Below are 19239 nucleotides of genomic sequence, written 5' to 3'. Positions count from 1 at the left end.
AATGTAAAGTGTTAAAAAGTATTCACACTATGTACATAAGGCTTCTGGAATACTGTAGGTTCTAGTTAATTGGACACAAGTACGGTTTAGGTCAGTCAGGATCCAGCCCCTACTGAAGTCTCATGGGTGATCATGAAGAGCCTGTTCACAGAAAAAAGCTATTTTGATTTTTTTTTTTTTTTTTTTTTTTTTTTTAAGCAAAGGCTCCAAGTCCTGTTTCACACCATGCAAGTTGCTTTCCTGCCCTGTTACTTTTCAGTCACAAAATCACTTCAAAGTTGCCTTCAGGAGTTTAAAGTTTATTTGAAGCTTCATAAGAAACACTATTCTAAGGAAACCAATCCTTTCCGGACACACACACTAATTCTCACTAATGACAAGTGTCTGGTAGTGGGATGGAAGGGACATGTGTTCCTCTCATTGCCCAAGTATGGCTTCCCTTCTGCCTGGAGAGAGCTTGGTGTGACTGACTCATCCCTGATCCTGCTTTTTGCTGGACAAAGCCAGGAATTAGGAGTAGAACATTGGCCTCACGAGTGTCAGTAACAGGAAGAAAACAGGACCTCTTTGATGTTCTCTGACAGCCCAAGTGAGCCACCAAACTACACCAAACAAGAAAAGCCAGAACAAACGGTGTCCCAAAGAACTCTTGAAGTGGGTGTGTCTGGCTTGAGAAAGCAGTTTGTGTGTGAGACTTTCAGACTAGGAGAAACACAGAGCATTGTTACCAATACTTACAATTTACTATATTGTTCCTAGATTTCTGCTCTATCATGTGGACAACATGAGCCTCCTCATGTACAAAACCCAAAACAAGAAGAGTTTAGCAGCTTGTCCATGACCATGATGGCTAAGTAGGATTAACTTGATCAGCAGGGGCCAGTGAGGAAAGAATTGATTATATTTCTTCTGCCCTAATATTAGTCCAATAATGGCAATTTTGATTCCTGGATTTAATGCTTGCCTTATATAAAAAACAGAAACGGTGCAAGAGGCAGGGGTACAGTTTCAGATAAAGCAGGGAATACCCCTGCACATGGGTCACTCAAGCAGCTAGGGAATTTACTGCCACCTAGTGGCAATCTGTGCTTGCAGCAGAGAGGCATTTGCATTTACCAATAACATGCATATATGCATCTATTTGTGGAGGTTACTGCCAAATTAATGTAACAAGGGAATCAAGACTGTTCTTCAGCAATTCCTGAGTTCTTGGGATAAAATATGAGACTTTTTTTTTTTTTTTGCCTGTTACCTGCTGGTTGGATGGACATCTACTTATCTATACCCCAGCATGTTCTCAACAGAGAAGAAAATTCTTGTGTCATACAGTCTGTTATTTCTCAATTTCTTAGTACAGTCCTGACTCTCTGTTAAATGAAAATGAAATTTTGTTTTGTGTAGCCCGTGCTGCCCTGGAACTCACTCTATAGTCCAGGCTGGCCTGAAACTAGCTCGAGTAAACATTTTCAATTCAAATTTATCACCACTCAGAACAAGACAGGCCAAGATTAAGCAGCAGTTTATTCGAATACTCTACATAGTAAACATTTGAAGGGGGTTGTTGGAGAACTTCCAAGGCAGGGTAAAGGGGCCCTGGGAGGGTGACCTGTTCACAGAGCAGTGGATGCCCGGAACTTCTGGGTCAAACAGAATACAGCAGCTGTGAGGGCTGTGCATTGGCGAGCCAAGAGTTTCACACTGAGGTCATGGTAGCCTCTCTCACAGGTCAGTTTTGCAGCCTCCACAAATTGGTGATAGGTATATACCACGTCCCTCAGGTTCCCGGCCACCTCCTTGTGCCGGGTGGAGCAGCGGCTACAGTCTGTGAACTGGAAGCAGAGGCCAGCCAGCTGCACCAGGTGCTGGAAAGTGACACGCACAGCACCCTGCATTTCCTCGGGGGACTGGTCCATTCTGATCACATGTTGACAGCTGGATAGGAGCTTCTGGGAGCCCATGCATAGGCGGCTCCGGCTTTCTGAAAAATGCCAGCTGCACTTCTCAGTGGGGTGTTTATTTCCAATTCCCCAGGAAGCTTCTAGAATGTCCTGCAGCTCCAGCAGGCTCTCAGTGAGTTGGACAAAGCCCTCAGGGGCACTTGCAGGGGCAGTTTTCAGCTGTCTCAGAGCTCTGGAGCAGTACTCTGGCCAAATGTGGCTTTTCCTGGGTAGGGGTGCAGTGCAGCTGTAGGCACGGGCTGGCCTCCAGGGCAGAGTCACCTGACTTCCTGCAGAGGGTGGTGAGGTAAGGGGGGCAACAGGATGTGTCTGTGGGTCCTCGTCGTCTTCTTCTGTCTCGGGTTGCAGGCCTCGGAAGCACGTGGCATAGGAGAGCTGACATCTGCAATGCTCTATGCCAATCCCGGCAGGCACCGCTTCATTCACACTGGCAAAACCAAAGGTGGTGTCCTTGCTGAGTCTGGTGGAGCCTTCAGGATGGCTCTCTGGGGCAAAGCACAGGAAAGATCTCTCAGGTGGAAGGCAAATGATAGGACTGTCATCTTTGCTTTCTGCCGGTGAGCCATGGCCTGAATCTACTGAGCGGGGCTCCTCTTGACCCGGTGAAAGCTTTGGCAGGGAAGGTACTGTCTGGACACAGACTTGCTGAGGAGTATCCACAGGGGCTGTGTTTTCCCCTATCACATGATTAAGCTGCTCTGTCTTGGCCCTCTCGGGAGGGAAGGCTGATGGAATCGTCTGTTCCCCAAGTAAGAAATCAGGGCCCAAGTCCAATTCCGCCAAAAGTTCTTGTTCCTGGCAGGCTTGGCCTATGGCTTCTCTCTCTTTTCCCTGGGATTCTCTGAGGGAGTAGGACTGGGTCCGGTCTGTCCATGAACCAGGAGCCTCAGAGGGGAGGGAGCGGGTTATTTCACCCGCTGGAGCACTAACATCAAGAGCCTGTGGAATATTATCCGAATCCTTCCCGAGTTCTTCCGGAAATAAGTTGGCACCATTTCGGAGTGTAACTTCACTGTCATTTTCCAAAGACAGCTCTCCTGGTTGCCCCTCTTCCGAACTCACTCCACATTTACCAAGTGTAGTCCCATCTCCAGGCAACAAGGACCCTGTGAATCTGGGGGTAACTTCCTGTATATGATTTATTAAAAAAGATCCCGATTCCATTTCTGCTTGGACTCCTTCCAGCTCTGATGTGTCTTTTTGAAGGACATAATGTGGCCCTGGGCTGTCTGGATTAGGGTTAGCACTGGAGAGAGGGAAAGTGCTGTCCTCAGGCTCTGGGACAAGTTCTTTGGGGGCCGTATCATCTACATCTTGAAAGGGAGATAAGATTTGGAAAGGCCTGATCTGAGCAGCCTGTGGGCTACAAGAACGTGGGTTCGAAGACTGACTGTTGTGAGGGATGCTTGCTGAGGAGCTGTCAACGGTGACAGCTACAGGGGTAGCCTCAAGATTCTCTGTATTGCTGGGATCAATTCGGAGGCGAATGGCAGAGATGGAAGACACTCGGGAGTCAATGACTGACTTGGTTTCCATGGTCTCTGGCTCCATCTCCATGATTCTGGAGGCTGGATTTTTGCTCTTTGTCTCCCTCAGGGAAGCCAGCAACCCCAAGGCTTTGGTCTCTAGGAGGCCTGGCTCACCTTGCATGTCCTGTAGGGAGGACACAGTTGGGGAGGGGGCAGTGAGTGTCAGGTAGGGCTCTCGGTCATAGTAGCACACATCATCCATATTCTCTTGGGAGGCTGAAGGCTCCAGGGGGAAGGAGACCTGAGAGGTGTGGTCCGTCTGTAGGAAGGACCTTCTTTTTCTCATGGTCTTGGCATACTTCTTTGCCCCTCCCCGCCTGCATGGCCCTACTCCCTCTGGTCCCGGACGCAGGCTTTCCTCGGAGCTACAGGTTCTAGGCTGACTCTGCAATTTCTCGGCACTAAGACAGACAGCTCTGGGCCCTGCAAGGCAAAACAAGGAAAGTCACATTAAGCACAGAGAAGCAGAGAGGTTGTCCATACTTGGGCAAGCATGTAAAATTGCCTGGACTCAAGTTCTAAATCTTGGGCAAGTTAAAGTTTCAATCCCTCAGTCTCCTTATGTGGAAGTGGGAATAATGATTACAGTAAACAGTTTTTATGTTGCTCGTCCAAGACCCATTTACTACCTTAGTCATTGTACCTCGAGCTTCTTTTCAGGAGATGACATCTCCTCATTCACTCTGGGGGAGACTGATGGTGCTAGAGATCAAACCCAGACCTCATGCATGCTGGGCAAGTACTCTAACACTCAGGTGCTCAAACCATAGACTATTAATCTACAACACCAAAGTGATGCGATTCATAGCCCAGGAAGTCAGCTACAAATGCTCCACAATTTCAAACACACACACATACACACTTTACAAGGGTATTAGAGAACACACACACATATTTTAAAGGGCTGTTAGAGAGATGGTTCAGCAGCTAACAGTCTCAGAGGACCTGGGTTTAATTCCCAGAATTCCCATGACTTCTCACAACCATCTGTAACTCCAGTTCCAGGGGATTTGACACCCTTTTCTGGCCCCTGTGGGCACTGCACACACACAGTGAACAGACATATATGCAGGGAACACACACACACACACACACACACACACACACCTCATTTAAAAATTAAGAAAAAAGTAAAACAATACATGACAGTACACGTCTATAATCTCATCATTCAGGAGGCCCTACAAGTTTAAGCCCAGCCTGAGATATACATTTGAGTTTCTAACCAGTCTGGGCTACACATTAAGACTGTAACTCAATAACTGTTAATAATAATAGTAATGAGAAGTCATTTTTGAAGCCACAATAACCCGACAATACAGTTGAGAAATTCTTCTGCCTAGACTCCTGGCCTGGCTGCCAGCATGTCTGAACCCAGTTCTTCAGGCTTGCTGGAAATCTCAAGGGTCTTTGCTCTTCGAGCTTTTCTGCATGATGTGGACTCATTTCCGTAGCTGCTGCTGCTTGTGTTGCTACTTTTATTTTGCATGTGAAGGGGGTGAGGGTGCTTTCTCTGGACAAACAGGGACCCTGACCCTCAGTCAGTCATGAGGGGTTTGCACACATTGGGATAACCTTTCCCAGGAGAAGCAGTGTGTGAAAAGGTCTTGGAATTCGGGCAGAAGGAATCAGGATTGCACATTAGCAGGGACTCCGAGTCATGTTAGACACTCAGACCAAACATTCCTAACCTACTTTCATGGCACTGAAAATCTTACCGAATTCTAGGCCACCCCTCAGAACTCCAAAGTCAGAAGAGCTGAGATTAACTCGGAGGAGCTGGCAGACTTTAAACAAGGTTTCTCGGTCGATTCTGACTGGGAGGTGCTGCCCTGGCTAACAACACCCTACGATAGCGAGAATTTGTGGCACTAACAGTGAGACAGCAACTGCACTGAAACCAGGTATGAGGGTCTCTGTTCTAGGCTCTGTGCTTAGCACATCGAGCCCCTCCCTGTGAAAAGGTGCCTCACGTGAATAAGTTTGGACTGGGTCCCCATAAAAGAGTTCATCTGCCAGTCTCAGCCACACCCCTCATCCCGCTCCTAGTATACGGGCTAGCTTAGCAGGGCAGGATTGGGGTAGGGAGCGCCCAGGAGGATGTTAGTCAGGTTCTTGTGGGGTGTAGTGCAGCATACCCATTGCTCTTCCCTTCCCACGGTCTACACAGCCAGCTCCAGTACAGCCAAGGTTACATAGTGAGACAACAACACGGAAAACAAAACAAAAACCACCTCCCAACAAACAAACAAAAACAATTAAATCAAGTCAACATAGATGGTGGTGAGTTCGCTCATTCATTTAGTGATGGTACCCAGGTGCTGTGCGCATTCAAGGAGCCTTCACACAACCGTACATGCATAACACACATAACAGGCACAAGGCCGTCACTGCTAAAGAGCCAGTGACTGAGATGGCTCTGGTCTGCTAAACCTGGGACATGTTCCCTACAGAATGGAACCCTCGGCTGACACTAAACCATTGATGGGCACCAGCAGCAGATGCAAAGGCCTGGTGAGATGCAAGGAGAGGGTGGAGCAGGGGGAGGGGCAAGCAGGAAGAGGCTCTCACAGAGTCTCACAGGGTGCCCTCAGGAGCTGAGCTGGCTTTTCTGTCAAGAGCAATGGGAACCACAAGGGGGCAGTGTCAGAGAGGCACAGGAGAGGGTTGGGGCTGAGGCTGCCCTCAGAGCAGGGAGACGGGGTATAAGAGAGTATATGTGAGTGAGTGAATGTACATATGTATGTCTGGCAAGATTTTCTGGTTAGCTCCGCAAGTCTTTCTGTGTGGAAAGACTTTACATTGGAGTTTCATTTGTTTGAGATGGTATATCATGGATTAATAGGTTACATTTTTTACAATCTTTTTTTTTTTTTGGGGGGGGGAGATACATGAGGAACCCAGCCAACAGATCCCCAACCTTCTGATGTCAGAGACCCTTGGACTCCCAGAGGCCATCAAACACCATTGCTGGCTTGTCTTGTGACTCCCAGAATCCACATAGCTACTCTTTCTACTGGGCACTCCATTCCTGTTTTGCATGTCTACCCGACGAGGCCCAGTCCATTTGACATCTCTTCTGGGAAGCCTTCCTGTCATCATCCCCTGCACACAATTCTCCAAACCTTCCTTGCAGTCATAACTCAAGGTCATGAGGCTTGTAATTTGGTCCATGGAATCTAGCCCGGCCTCCTCAAGAGCAGACAAGGCGTTTGCATCTTGCTCTCAAACTGACCCTGGGATCTTGGAAGCTAGCTAAGGGTAGAGGTCTGCTGGGATGGAGGGTGGGTAGGGGCTCACCTGAGAGTGTGTCTGGGGGTGTGAGTTTGTCAGCTGCGTCATAATATTCCTCATCTGAGCTGCCATCCTCAAAGGCCAGTGGTGGCAGTGGGTGCAGGGCCAGGGTCTCCAGCATGGAGCCAGGCTGAGCCTCCATCCAGCCCTGCTGGCACCATGGTGGTGGTACAGCTCCCTGCCGGGAAGCTGTACTCTCTGAGCTGTCACTCAGGTGGCTGCCTGGGGAGATGCTGGAACACAGGCTATAATAGTCAGTCCGGCTGCCCTCATACAGCCTGGGGTCCAGCCTGCCCATGCTCAGTTCTGGTCCCCAGCTGCAGGCCTCCGAAGCTAGCCCTTGGGGACACTCTATCTTCTGGCACTGAGGGTTGGCATTCTGGGCCAGGTCCAGCAAACACAGGAAACCACTGGTCTCGATCCTGTTTTTTTCCTCTTGACTGTTGGTATCAAGACCCTTTGAGAAGCCTGGTGGGCCAAAGTGGAAGAAGCTGGATCCGCTGGAGGAGCAGGCATCTAAGTCATCCTCTTCCAGGGCATCCATGGACTCACTGGAGCCGCTGGTCCTGCAGCCTCGACTCTCAGTGTTGGCCGAATCAGATGCCTCGGATTCAGCGCTGTCCGTCATGCTGCTGACCCCGCAGGTGCTTGGGCCTCTCCTGGTCACCTCAGGTGTGGGGCTGTCTCCAGGGGGATGCTCCTCTCTAACATATGGTCTGCAGAGGCTCAGCTTCACCAGGCGTCGGTCGGACAGGGGCTCTAGGACACAATCCACTTCAGAGGACTCCTCCGAGTCACTGCAGGCCCTAGATTCGTAGCCTAGGATAAATGGGACACTGAAAGTTACAAACCGACATCCAGGTCTGACAGATACCTGTGTGTCCTGCTTCCTGTCATCCTGCTAGAGGGAAAATACAGAAAGTGACTCACCCAAATCACACTAGATTGACTGATACAAGAACTAAGGATACCACACCACCAGGTTACCTGTCCCTCATCTGCCTGAGCCACCTAAGGAGACTGGGTCTCTTCTAAGGAGATCTATCTGTCTGTTGAGAAGTGGTGAATATTCACTTGGGTCTCTCTTGTGTGCTTAGTTTTTTTCTCAAATATCTCCCTTGCTCTGTCTGAACATCAAAATCATATGGGGAATAAAATGTAAAGCATAAAATAGATCCTTGATTGGTTTAATAAAGAGCTAAACAGCCAATAGCTAGCAGGATCTTCGAGGCAGAGAGGATGCTGATGGAGAAGCCAAACAAACACGGAAAGAACTGGACACACAAAATAGGACAGAGGTAAAAGCCATGTGTTAGAATGTAGATTAATAAGAATATGGGTTAGTTTAAGTTTTAAGAGCTAATTAGGAACAAGCTTAAACTGTCAGCCAAACTTTCAGAATTAATAAGAAGTCTCCATGCATTTATTTGGGAGCTGGCTGGTGAGGCAGGCTTGTTGCTAGAAAGTACACAAAGCACATCAATTCCTAACTACAGTTGCCCTTCCAAATCTATAGGTTTCATACACATGGATTCATCTATTTATAGTCTCATAATATCTAGCGTAAAATGTATCTGTGTTGAACATGGATAAGCCTTCTTGTTATGGTTTCTTCAATAATACAGGATAATACTGGCACACTATAATATAAATTATAGGGGTATAGCTCAGTGGTAGAACACTTGACTGTAATATAAACTATATCAGGAAACTGTCATGTGCTGACTCAGGAAACACGAGATGGTCCCACTCAAACGTTTTTATTTCTAATTTCCCCCAAAACTACTTTCCTTGGGTCAGGCTGGCCCCACGCTCAGTCACAGGGAGAAAGGAGAACAGCAAAGTGCCAAGGAGAAAAAACTGTGATCTTGAGGACATCTAGAAGGCAGACTATTTCAAAACAAGACAATTATTGTTTATCCCACAGCATAAAAACAAGGGCAGTGGGAACAAGAAACCAGAAGCTCATCCATGAAGACGACACTGTCTGTCACACTCTTTATTGATCAGGGTCCATCTGACTTTGTTTATGTTTTTCAAGACAGGCTTTCTCTGTGTGACCACCCTGACTGTCCTCAAACTCACAGGGATCCGCCTGTCTCTGCATCAGCCTCTAGAGTGCTAGGATTGCAAGTGTGTGCCACCACACCCAGTCCCAGAAGGAACTGCATTTCCAGTCATTCCTGCTAGGTGATGTTAGCACCAAATCTGATGTCCTACTGTATATTGTTGCTTACTATTTTATTCTTTTACTTTTGCTTGCAATAGACTAATAAACTCGCTCATTCAAAATGGAAAGCATGGCTATCATGGTCCATTCCCTATATAAAGCACACACATGGCACTGACAGTAGGGTAGGTAGTTCAGAGTTTTATTGAAGTATATGCAGGTCATGTATGAATTATATACCGTTTCATAGAAAGGTCTGGACATGTGTGCATTTTAGTAAGCACCAAGTGTTGCAGAATCCATCCCTTGTGGTTACTGCAGATGACATGGGTGGCTGCATCTCACTTTCCAACCATCTGTCCTGCTGGGATGATCCTCGCCTGTACTGCCCGTGTGGAGGAAGCACTACACACTGACACTGAGCGCTTCTGTCTACCTCTGTCTAACATCGTGTTGGCAGTTTGAAATAGTTGTGATGGGAGGGATGCTAGGCAACTGTTGCAGGCCAGGGGTTTCCCCCTGCAGAGGCAGTTATTAAACATTTATCAGGACACCCCTGGAAAAGCCACATCAATAGAACAGCTGAAGGCGAAGCTGCCTGGGAACCTGTTTTTCTTCCCTGCTCTTTAATCCCTCCCTTTCATTCTTTGGTATAATTTCATGGTATAATTTCAAATCCCTTTTGTCCCCAGGTGCCCCTTCTAAACATGTAAGGCTGTGAATTTCTATCACAATCCAAGAGGACGAGAAAGAGCACAAAGGCACCGACGAAAGCAAGTCATCCATGTTCTGAAAAAGTGGCATCTCCTTTTGCTGAGAAATAAGATACAATGGAACTTATAGGCGATTCTGGGAAACTGAAGGGAATCAGAGAGCTTCTGGAATTCCTGTGCATTTAGAAGAATTCCAAAGGAAAAAAAATCTCTAATATTTAAGAAAAGCCAACTGTTTGGTTGGAAATAAACTGGAGAAAGACCCGACACCTCACCTTCCTCAGCAGACACTCGGTGCATCTGCTTTCTGTTTCCAGACCAGAGGAAAACAGAGCTGGCTGGGTCCACAAACAGCCGGTAGTACCCGGCAATCAAGCATGCCAGGTCTTTTGCACTGTTGGATTCCAGCAACAAAGTCAGAACCTGTAGAGGCAAAAGGAACTTTCTGTTTATAGAGGGTCAAGATACAACAAGGCCTATGGGGTCCAAAGAGAGATACTAAGTATACTCAACCATGGTGCACAGACTGGCCCCAAGTGACCCATATTTTCACTATATCACATCTAGGAGCTAAATCTAAATGACCAAGCATGTGTGTGCACATAAACACATATACACACCCTGACATACTGTGAGTCCCTCATCCCTAATATAAAAATTGTCTCCTTTCTATCCTCGATGCCACCATATCCTACCTGCCCACCCACCCTACTCATTCATACAACCCACCTCTTAAGGAGCCGACCTCACAGGAAAAGGAGGAAGAAGGAGTAGAAAATGAAGAATGGGTGCTAAAAACACAGGGCAACTGTTGAGCTCATTGGGTGAAATAAAAAGGGGTAGTGCATATAGAACCTCCCAGAAGGGCACAGGAGGTGCCCTGAACTATTTATCCATTTAAACATCCACCAACAAACAGAACAAACCCTTCTTGGGAGCTTCTCAGGATAACATAGCCAGTTTGCCAGTGCTCCATTTGAGGTAGCTCCTTTAACAGCGGACTTTGTTATCACTCAAAGCACATATAAACTAACCTAGAATAATTTCACGGCAAATTCTGAATCTCTTCCTGTGTTACCTTAATGTCCTGAAGATACACCTTGACCACGCTCACTTTCTCAGATTCTTCTGTCAGTTCTACGCGGCTGATGTTGGCAAACTCCGCCAGTGTGGACATGATGTTGAGTTTGCTATTGATGATCTGACTAATGCCATACTTGGCTCCAACTAGAAGGGCAATGTAGGATTCTCTATCCTGTAACTGCAGAAGAGTGGAAGGCAAATTAGTTTCCATTCACAAATACACCACATGATCTCTCTTCCTACAAATTCTTTTTGTTATTTTTGGATATGATTTTGCTGTGTAGCTACCGAATTCCTGACCCTTCCTTAAATGCTCCCACCAAAACCCACTGCCATCTGGCATTAGTAGCACTACCTGTAAACCCAACCCTCAGAAGACAGAGGCAGGAGGAAGGGTTCCAGGCCATCCTTAGGTATACAGCAAATCTGAGGCCAGCTTAGGCTACATGAGACCCTGTTTCAACAAAACAAAACAAAACAAAACAAAACAAACAATGTCATATATCTAAGGAAAGCCTCAGTCTCCTTAGCCTGAACAGCCCTTCTCATCTACATGGACCCCACGCCAATTCTGTATGTCTCTGGGTGCATCTTATTTATTTCAATTACTTATACTCAGATTTCATATTACAATTATTACAATTTGAGTTCTATGTCAGTAGAGTCTGTATTAGTCTATATTTGTATTCAAGCCCTGAGCCAGTCCTGTATAGTTGGTTGCACTTTCCTGGGACCAATTCTTTCCTGACACAGGAAAAGTAAAGGCAGGCTAGAACCTGTGAGAACACTAGAAGCTTTCCTAGTTGCTATAATTAAAAAAAAAAAAAAAAAAAAAACGCTACAAAGAGAAAAGTCACACCATACAACAAGGCTCACATGGGAGGTTTATTGGAAGGAGAAGGAGGAAGATTGGGGTGGGGGGGGCAAGAGGACAAGAGTGGCAGGAAGGAGGGAGGGGGGAAGGAGGGAGAGAAAAAGAGAGAGGAGGTGAGCAAGGACCACCTTTTACAAGGGAATGTAGCAAATGTGCCCAGAGGGTGCTCATAGTGAGTGACTGCAGCTGAGGACGTAACCTGTCAGAACTCCAAGGGCAGGCCAGCACAGGTACTGGGACACTAACACCAGTCCCTTCAAATCCCTGTGTCTGAGATCTAGTATCTTTCCCCCTTTGGGGCCTTGTTCTTATCCATAGATTCTGTCCATTTTTTTCCATTCTTCTAACTACCCACTTCTCTTCTGATGTGCTGTGAGGGCAGCAGTCTCATTGGATGGGCCCATCACTGAAAATAATAAAATACATAAAACCTCTAGATTCTCTCCTTACTATCCTTGAACAAACTGTACTGGTCAGTTGGCTCTGAGCTAGAAGGTTCTGGGGCTGGTAGCATGACAGAGTAGAGTCCCTTAACCCACACCGGGAGCACTGGCGGCTGCGAAGCTCATGTGCTGGGCTGGGGTTCCATGAAGGAAACAGGAGGGAGGGGCTCAGGGAGAGGGCTCTTATCCTCTTGTCTCAAGTTCACGCCTCAGTTCATTTTTCTGTATCAGGGCCCAGCCTGGCAGCCAGTCCAATATTCTCATCTATTGCTCCCCATTTCCCCTGCAGCCTTTATGTACCAAAGCTCACAAGCTGCTTACAGTAGACTTCAGCCCGGTGCTTTTCTCCCATTTTCCAGCCAGGCCTCATCCAACCATCTGAAAGCCTTCTTGGACCCAACGCAATGGCGGCATCTATCTTCCCATCCACACCAGTGCCCACAGCCAGTCTCATGGTCTTGTCTTGTAAAGTAGCTTACTTAATCCTTGATGGCAGAAATTATAATGAATCCAGTTCTGCCTTCTCTGGCATCTTCTGTGGGACTAACATCAACCCAGGGCCTGATAAGTATCTGCCAATCTGTAAATATTCAAGGTCCCTCTGGTACGTACCATCAGAGTAGCATTAAAGACTTTCCCGCCATATGTCTTGAGTTCCCCAAGGATCTGAAGATAATTTAAGCGTAGCTGAGCAGCAGAAATAAGTTGCTTTAATAGAAAAAAAAAAGTATTGAAGTTATTCACTTGCCTAAAATTCCAGGCAAAGTTGAGAATTTCCCCCCAAGTCTTCACGACAGACAACTGGGTGGGTTGACAGAGGCCATGGTTGCCTTACCTTCTGTCGGGGTTCTAGCAAATTCTGGTTCCTCTTCATGTGGAAACTAATGGCTTTCTTGATGTCTTTGCCTTTCATATTTCGGAGTAAAGTTGGAGATATGAAATTCTCTATTCCCCAGTCTTTCCTGCCGTGAGACATTGGAGACAAGGGGGCCCATGTTTACAGTGCACTTGGTTCTAACAAAGAGCAAATGACACATGATTCAGATCTAGAGTTCTGAACACACACCAGTTATGAGCAGCTTTCTCTAGTGGCAGGATACAGATAGGCAGAGACAGAGGTCAGAGGTATAGATACAGAAGGACAAAGAAAGAGAAAGGGCATCTGTCTATATCTATGCATATCTGCATATGTATATTTCTCTACAAAAGAGAGTGGGGTCCCCCCCATAGACACACATGATACACATCATACATATTCAAAATTTAGGACCTCCCGACTAACCTGGAAATAGACTGATCTTGCTGTTGTGTGTGATAGATAGTTCATGAATCAAAGCAGAAGTTTTCAATATTTTTAATTTGTGTGTGTGTGTGTGTGTGTGTGTGTGTGTGTGTATACTGAGTCAAACTTCCAGTGAGACTCTGAGATGTTTTATTTTAGCAAGTGTATTCATGTATAGTGATCAGAGGACAACTTGTGGGAATCAGATCTCTCCTTCCTCCACATGGGTCCTGGGGATCGAACTCAGGTTGTCAGGCTTGGCAGCAGGTGCCTCTGCCTGCTAAGCCATCCCACAGGCCTGTTCTCAATCCTTTTAATATCAAAGTATGTGACACAATCATCCACACATAAGAACAACTTTCCCACCTTCTGCTAGGGAATAAACCCAGGGTTTTGCATATGCTAGGCAAGCTCTCTACCACTAGCTGTGTTCACTGCCCAAACACTCCTGCAACAGAGAGCACCTGTCAACCCCCAAGGCCAAGCTTTACAATGTTATTAGCCTAGGAACCTCATAATACACCTAAAGTTGCTCCTTGACTCATTATACTAGGGGTAGAACCAGGAATCTGCTTTGTTCTTAAAATCTGATTTCTCCACATGATTTTGCTACCTAGACAAGCTAGCATTACAGGGTGTTAGCTCTCAGAGCTAAGAATAAAGAGGTACAAGGATCTCAGGTCTTGAAACCTCCTCCATTTGGGGGAGGGAGACACAATGCAATAGCAACTGATTCAAACCTGTTAGAAGAATTTATTTCCAAGACATCCCTGCCCTTAGAAGTTGTCAGCTGACTGCCTCGACTTTCCTTTTAGGGACTGGAAATTTGCAAAGGGACCCTGTGGAAGTGGCTTGTATGTGGAAGTGGCTTCTACCCAGATGGGGGAGCCAGGCTGGGTAAAGGGAAATGGATGGACAGACAAAGGCAGATGGGTGAGTATCAGCTTTCTGTGGAGTCTGGCCATCCTGGCTAGGAGCCAGCAGTCACAAATGTGACACAGCTGCTGCCCCCTGCCACTCACTCTATATACTTCAGTGAGATCTTCTGTGGCTGGGCACAAGCATAAATCCGCTCCTGGATGTGCAGGGCTGCAAGCCGGAGAGCAGAGTTGCACTTCATCTCCACAGCAAAGCGCTCCTGGAGTACATCACTGCAACTCTGCAAGAGATTACACAGAGCGGCTGGGCAACAAGGGAATGCACACTGTTTCCTCAGGTCAAAGACAGCAGGACCAGCAGTCAGCGCTGAGGTCTGGCTCTATGACCTTAGTTACACTATTAAGAATCTCTCAGCATGGTGCCTTCCACTGTTAAATTAATGCTAACTATCTGATCTACATTGTTTGATTTCTATGGCATTCAGAAAAGACAATATGGGCTGGAGAAATGGCTCTGTGCTCTTCCTGAGGACCCAGGTTTAACTGCCAGCACCCACAGAGCAGCTCACAACTGTCTGTAACTCCAGTTCCAGGAGATCCAACACCCTCACACCAATGCACATTGAACAGAGAAGACAATGGCAGGAATGCAAGCATAAAGCACTCAGTATTGTATAAATGCAAATATAACGCATTGGTGGTATTGCAGCTGCTGTTGCTATTATTTCCTGGTACCATTTCTGTAAGATCTGGGCCAGTCAACCCACCACATTGAACTGCCTCTTCTGTAAACTGGTGATACCTCCTGAATGGCTCTTTCCATCCAAATAAACATAAAATTAATCTCACCCCAGGCAATAGAGGGCAGGACCAGGCTGGGAGTCAGGGAACCAGGTTTCTAGCTGGGCATGGTGGTGTATGCCTTTAATCTCAGCACACAGGAGGCAGAGGCAAGTGGATCTATGAGTTTGAGGCCAGCCTGGTCTACAGAGCTAGTTCTAGAATAAGCTAGGGATACACAGAAGAAACACTGCCTCAAAAAACAAAGAAAGAAAGGAAAGAAGAAAGAAGCAAAGGAAGGAAGAAAAAAAGAAAGAAGGAACAAATAAACTACTATGTGGGGATCTCAGACACATGCCCTAAGATCCAGTTACATCATCTCTAACATGAGTTTCTGAAGCACTAAAACCCCATTCCGCAATGGGGTTTCCGCAAATGGAAACGATAACAATGCTTAATACTAATAGAGAAATGTATCATCCACATTGGGGACTAAACCTAAATTTGATTACTCTACTGCAAATCTCCCATTACAGCAACTCAGAGGGATAATGGGACCCAGAAAAAGTCCTCCAGAAAAAGACAATACCTCAGGAGAGTTGTTTAGAGGTCACCAACCCAGAATAACCCAGCGTGCATCTTTGAGGACACTGTCATGGCAAGTAGCCCAGCCCAGTCACCTGCAGGTAGAGATACTCAAAAGCCACTGGGTCTTCTTTCAGCAGGTCCAGGGGGTCCTTGGGAACGAAGCACACCCTGAAGAGACATCGCGAGTCCTGGGATTCTTCCCTTTCCACCACCTGCCCAGGGGAAAGAAGACACTGTGACCTCAGGGCTCTCCATAAAGAGGCCTCACAAGGGAAAAGAGAAAGGGAGGCCCCTGTTCTTTTTCTCTCTTTCCTCAGACAGCACAGCCTTCTCTCTAAGCATGGTTTCTTTCCCATAGTATAAAATGTATGATTCAAAAGGAAGATGTCTCTTCCGTCAGAGGAACCTCTGTCCATCTCAATACCCTCCCAGAGACAGTCTAGGACTCCTCGCTTTGTGGTCCGAATGTGAATCCCTCGCTCCCGCCCCAGCACGTTTAAACACTTGGTCTTTCAGTTGGCAGGGGTTGTTCTGGGAGCTTTTAGGGGGTGGGGCCTGGTTGGAGGAAGTGGGTCTCTGAGGCAGGGGTGCAAAACCCTGGGTTATATCTTGGGTCTGCTCTGTCTACAGTCAGTTTCCTATCTGTCACCACAATGTGACCAGCTGCCACATGCTCCCGCCCTGGACAAGCACTGCTCCTGCTGCCAAGCCTTCTCCTACGATGAAGTGTTGCAACTGCTAAACTCCGAGGTTCAAGACACCTCTCTTTCCTCCTAATTGCTTCTGCTGGGAATTTGTCACAGCCAGGAGGAAAGGAATGCGGGAGTGTCAATTTCCACAAGCAAAGATGCAGTTCATATCATTCTGCACCCTATTCTCCCCTCCCCCCACTTAAACTATTCTTGGGATTTAGTTTGATTTTCTTCCTCAGTACAAATGCAAATATATATATGAACACACATACACACTTTGCAGTAGTGGGTCATAACTCACTTGCAATGAGGAAGGCTGAGTGCCTTACAAGGTCAAGGCTTCCCCATTCCATTCCCCTGCTGAAGAAGCCCTTCCCTTTCCCAACCATAGAGTGTCTCCTGATCTTTTCACAGTATACACCCTACAGTGATTTGTTGGCCTGGCCTGTGTTTGACCTTAAAGAGTCTGTACAACAACTTTTTTTTTGCATGGCCAAAGGATTGGGTAGCACAGATGGACTGGCTGTGTGGCTTGTGGGGCAAGTGTCATGAAAACAGTCGTGGGCATAGCAAGGGACTTTCCCTAATGGTTCTGAGACAGCGGGTGCCAGGAAAGGTCGTCAGAGTCGGAAGCGAAAGACTTTATCAGAGGTGACTGAGGAAAGCCACCTATCCATGTAAGCCTCTATCTCCACATCTGTAAGCTGGGTGTCCTGGACTTTGCCCTGCCTACCTCATAGGAGCAGATGCAAACCATGCCTGAGTCTTGCCCTGCTATCCCCAGGCTGAGTGAGTGCAGCAGACCTGAACCTTGAGGAGCTTGGCCTTACTGGAGAAGGATGGCTCTTCCTACCTGCTGGATGAGCTCCTCCTCATGGAGTAGGTGTAGATGGGAGATGCTGTGCTGCTCCTCCAGGGCCAGTGCAAAGTACTCGATACTTCGGATGGACAGCTTCTCCTTGACTGTGAGGATGATATCCTGGGGACAGGGGAAGAGGAACAGGATCATCTGATGAGCAGGAAGACTTCCTGGGTCTTCTTATAGCTCCCCCAGAACACCCAGGAGAGAGAAGTCGGTGCTGCTGTGTCCCCTGCTAACACAGGCAGGGCCCCAGTTGCCACGTTGGACCTTTATGCCCTGCACCACACAGCACCAGTCTATCTTGCCTTTCTGCAGAGGATGCAGCCAGCAAGGGAAGGTCAACAGCTTTCTGGACAGAGTCCTACCAACTACCTCATGTGACTATGAGAAACTGGCTTCAGTTTCTTCTGAGATGGAGGAAATGATGCCTACAGACTGCCAGGGAGGCTGTCAAGATGTAATGGCAGATAATGCTGGCGTGAGAACAAAAATTGTCAAAACTCTGTTATCTCTCAAAAATCCTAATTTCCCCTCATACCTATTTTCATCCTTATCGTTACCTTTTCCAGTATGCATACCTATAAAAGTTAAACTTTCTGTACTGTCTGTCTAAGTCTTCCACACTGAACAACAAAATTTCCTAACAGCAATCATTGAAATCTCCTGAAAGACGATGGGGCCCCACTTCATCAATTCCACTTGATTCAACTTGATGTCTTTGAACCAGTAAACACCACTCAAGGACCAGTTTGGGATTAATACTGCTCTAGACAATTCCAGATTAACTAGCTGAGAAGGTGCACCTTCTTATAACACTCTGGGCAGAACTTCAGACAAGCATCACCTGCCACTCAGAGACTAGATACAAATGTTACAGCTAGTCTTCCTGAGACTTAACCATTGCTTTAGGTTTTAGTTCACATTTCACCTCTTCAGAGAGGGACTGTGTGGCTATTGTATTTAAATGACACTGTCTAGTATTAGTTCCAGGGCCATCTTTGTTTGCTTTCCACTCTGGGGATTGAACCTATGGCCTCATACATACTAGGCAAGAGCTAGGTCCCCAGCTCCTGGGGCATGTTTAGACGCCCCCATCATTATTTAATTTCCATTTCTTTAACAAATTATGTTCTTTTTTGCAAAAGACAATGTAACAGGTACCAGAAAGGGTTCCAGATTGAAACCGCTCTCCCTCACTTCACTGTGTGTCCACAGACACACCACTTGATCTCTTTGTGGCTTGGTGCTTTATATAAAGGCCCTGAGAAGTATTGGTAGACATCAACACCTATCAACCGGGCTGCTGCGTGCGTTCATTTCCCCATAGAAGGCACTTAGGACACTCCCTGGTGGGCCGTGTTCTATACATGCTCACTTCTAGCATTTGTTTTCTTGTTCGTTACCTTTTACCCCAATAGACAGCAACTCAATGACAGTGTAAATCTCACCTATGTTGCAGTCTCAGTCAGGGTTTCTATTATGATAAATACCATGACCAAAAGCAATCTGGGGAACAACGGGTTTATTTGCCTTACACTTCCATATCACAGTTCATCATCAAAGGAAGTCAAGACAGGAACTCAAACAGGGCAGGAATCTGGAGGCAGGACCTGATGCAGAGGCCATGAAGGAATACTGCCTACTGGCTTGCTCCTCATGGCTTTGTCAGATTGCTTTCTTATAGAACCCAGGACCACCAGCCCAGGGATGGTCCTATCCACAATGGGCTGGGCCCTTCCCCACCAATCACTAATTAAGAAAATGCCTTAGAGTTGGCTCTTATGGAGGCAGTCTCTCAATTGAGGTTCCCTCCTTTAGGACGACTCTAGCCTGTATCAAGCTGACATAAATAGCCAGCACAGTTGGGATCTGTTAAATGCCAATGCTTGGGGCCTAGGAGATGCTCAGCAAAGTACCACCTGATGAGTGACAACCATGGATGATGCACTATAGAAGAACTATACCAGAACCTCAGATTTATTAAGCCCCAAACCTTCTCCCCATGACTTCTGATTCCCAGTTCCCTCACTACCAGTTCCATTACCCTCCACAACCAAACCAGTGACTAAGTCTTGAAGAGGTATCTGCAATTC

The 19239-nt window shown here is 46.8% G+C and overlaps 1 protein-coding gene across 1 annotated transcript in view; it reads right to left on the bottom strand.

Moving 5' to 3' along the window:
- Positions 1-1503: 1503 nt before the first annotated feature.
- The window catches only part of Frmpd1 (FERM and PDZ domain containing 1), a 91193-nt gene continuing 73457 nt past the window's right edge, over positions 1504-19239 (bottom strand). Inside the window, exons 8-16 of the mRNA XM_051187715.1 lie at positions 17138-17263; positions 15685-15804; positions 14369-14505; positions 12900-13026; positions 12677-12772; positions 10743-10925; positions 9940-10087; positions 6788-7600; positions 1504-3910 (exon numbers count right to left, since the gene is read on the bottom strand). Of these exons, the coding sequence (XP_051043672.1) occupies positions 1611-3910; positions 6788-7600; positions 9940-10087; positions 10743-10925; positions 12677-12772; positions 12900-13026; positions 14369-14505; positions 15685-15804; positions 17138-17263 (4050 nt within the window). The 3' untranslated portion in view covers positions 1504-1610. The remainder of the gene's footprint in view (positions 3911-6787; positions 7601-9939; positions 10088-10742; positions 10926-12676; positions 12773-12899; positions 13027-14368; positions 14506-15684; positions 15805-17137; positions 17264-19239) is intronic.

The sequence above is a fragment of the Phodopus roborovskii genome, unplaced genomic scaffold (genome assembly GCF_943737965.1).
Source record: "Phodopus roborovskii unplaced genomic scaffold, PHOROB, whole genome shotgun sequence".
NCBI classification, from domain to species: Eukaryota; Metazoa; Chordata; class Mammalia; order Rodentia; family Cricetidae; genus Phodopus; species Phodopus roborovskii.
The sequence above is the reverse complement of the archived record's forward strand: the minus strand, read 5'-3'. Positions and strand labels throughout refer to the sequence as shown.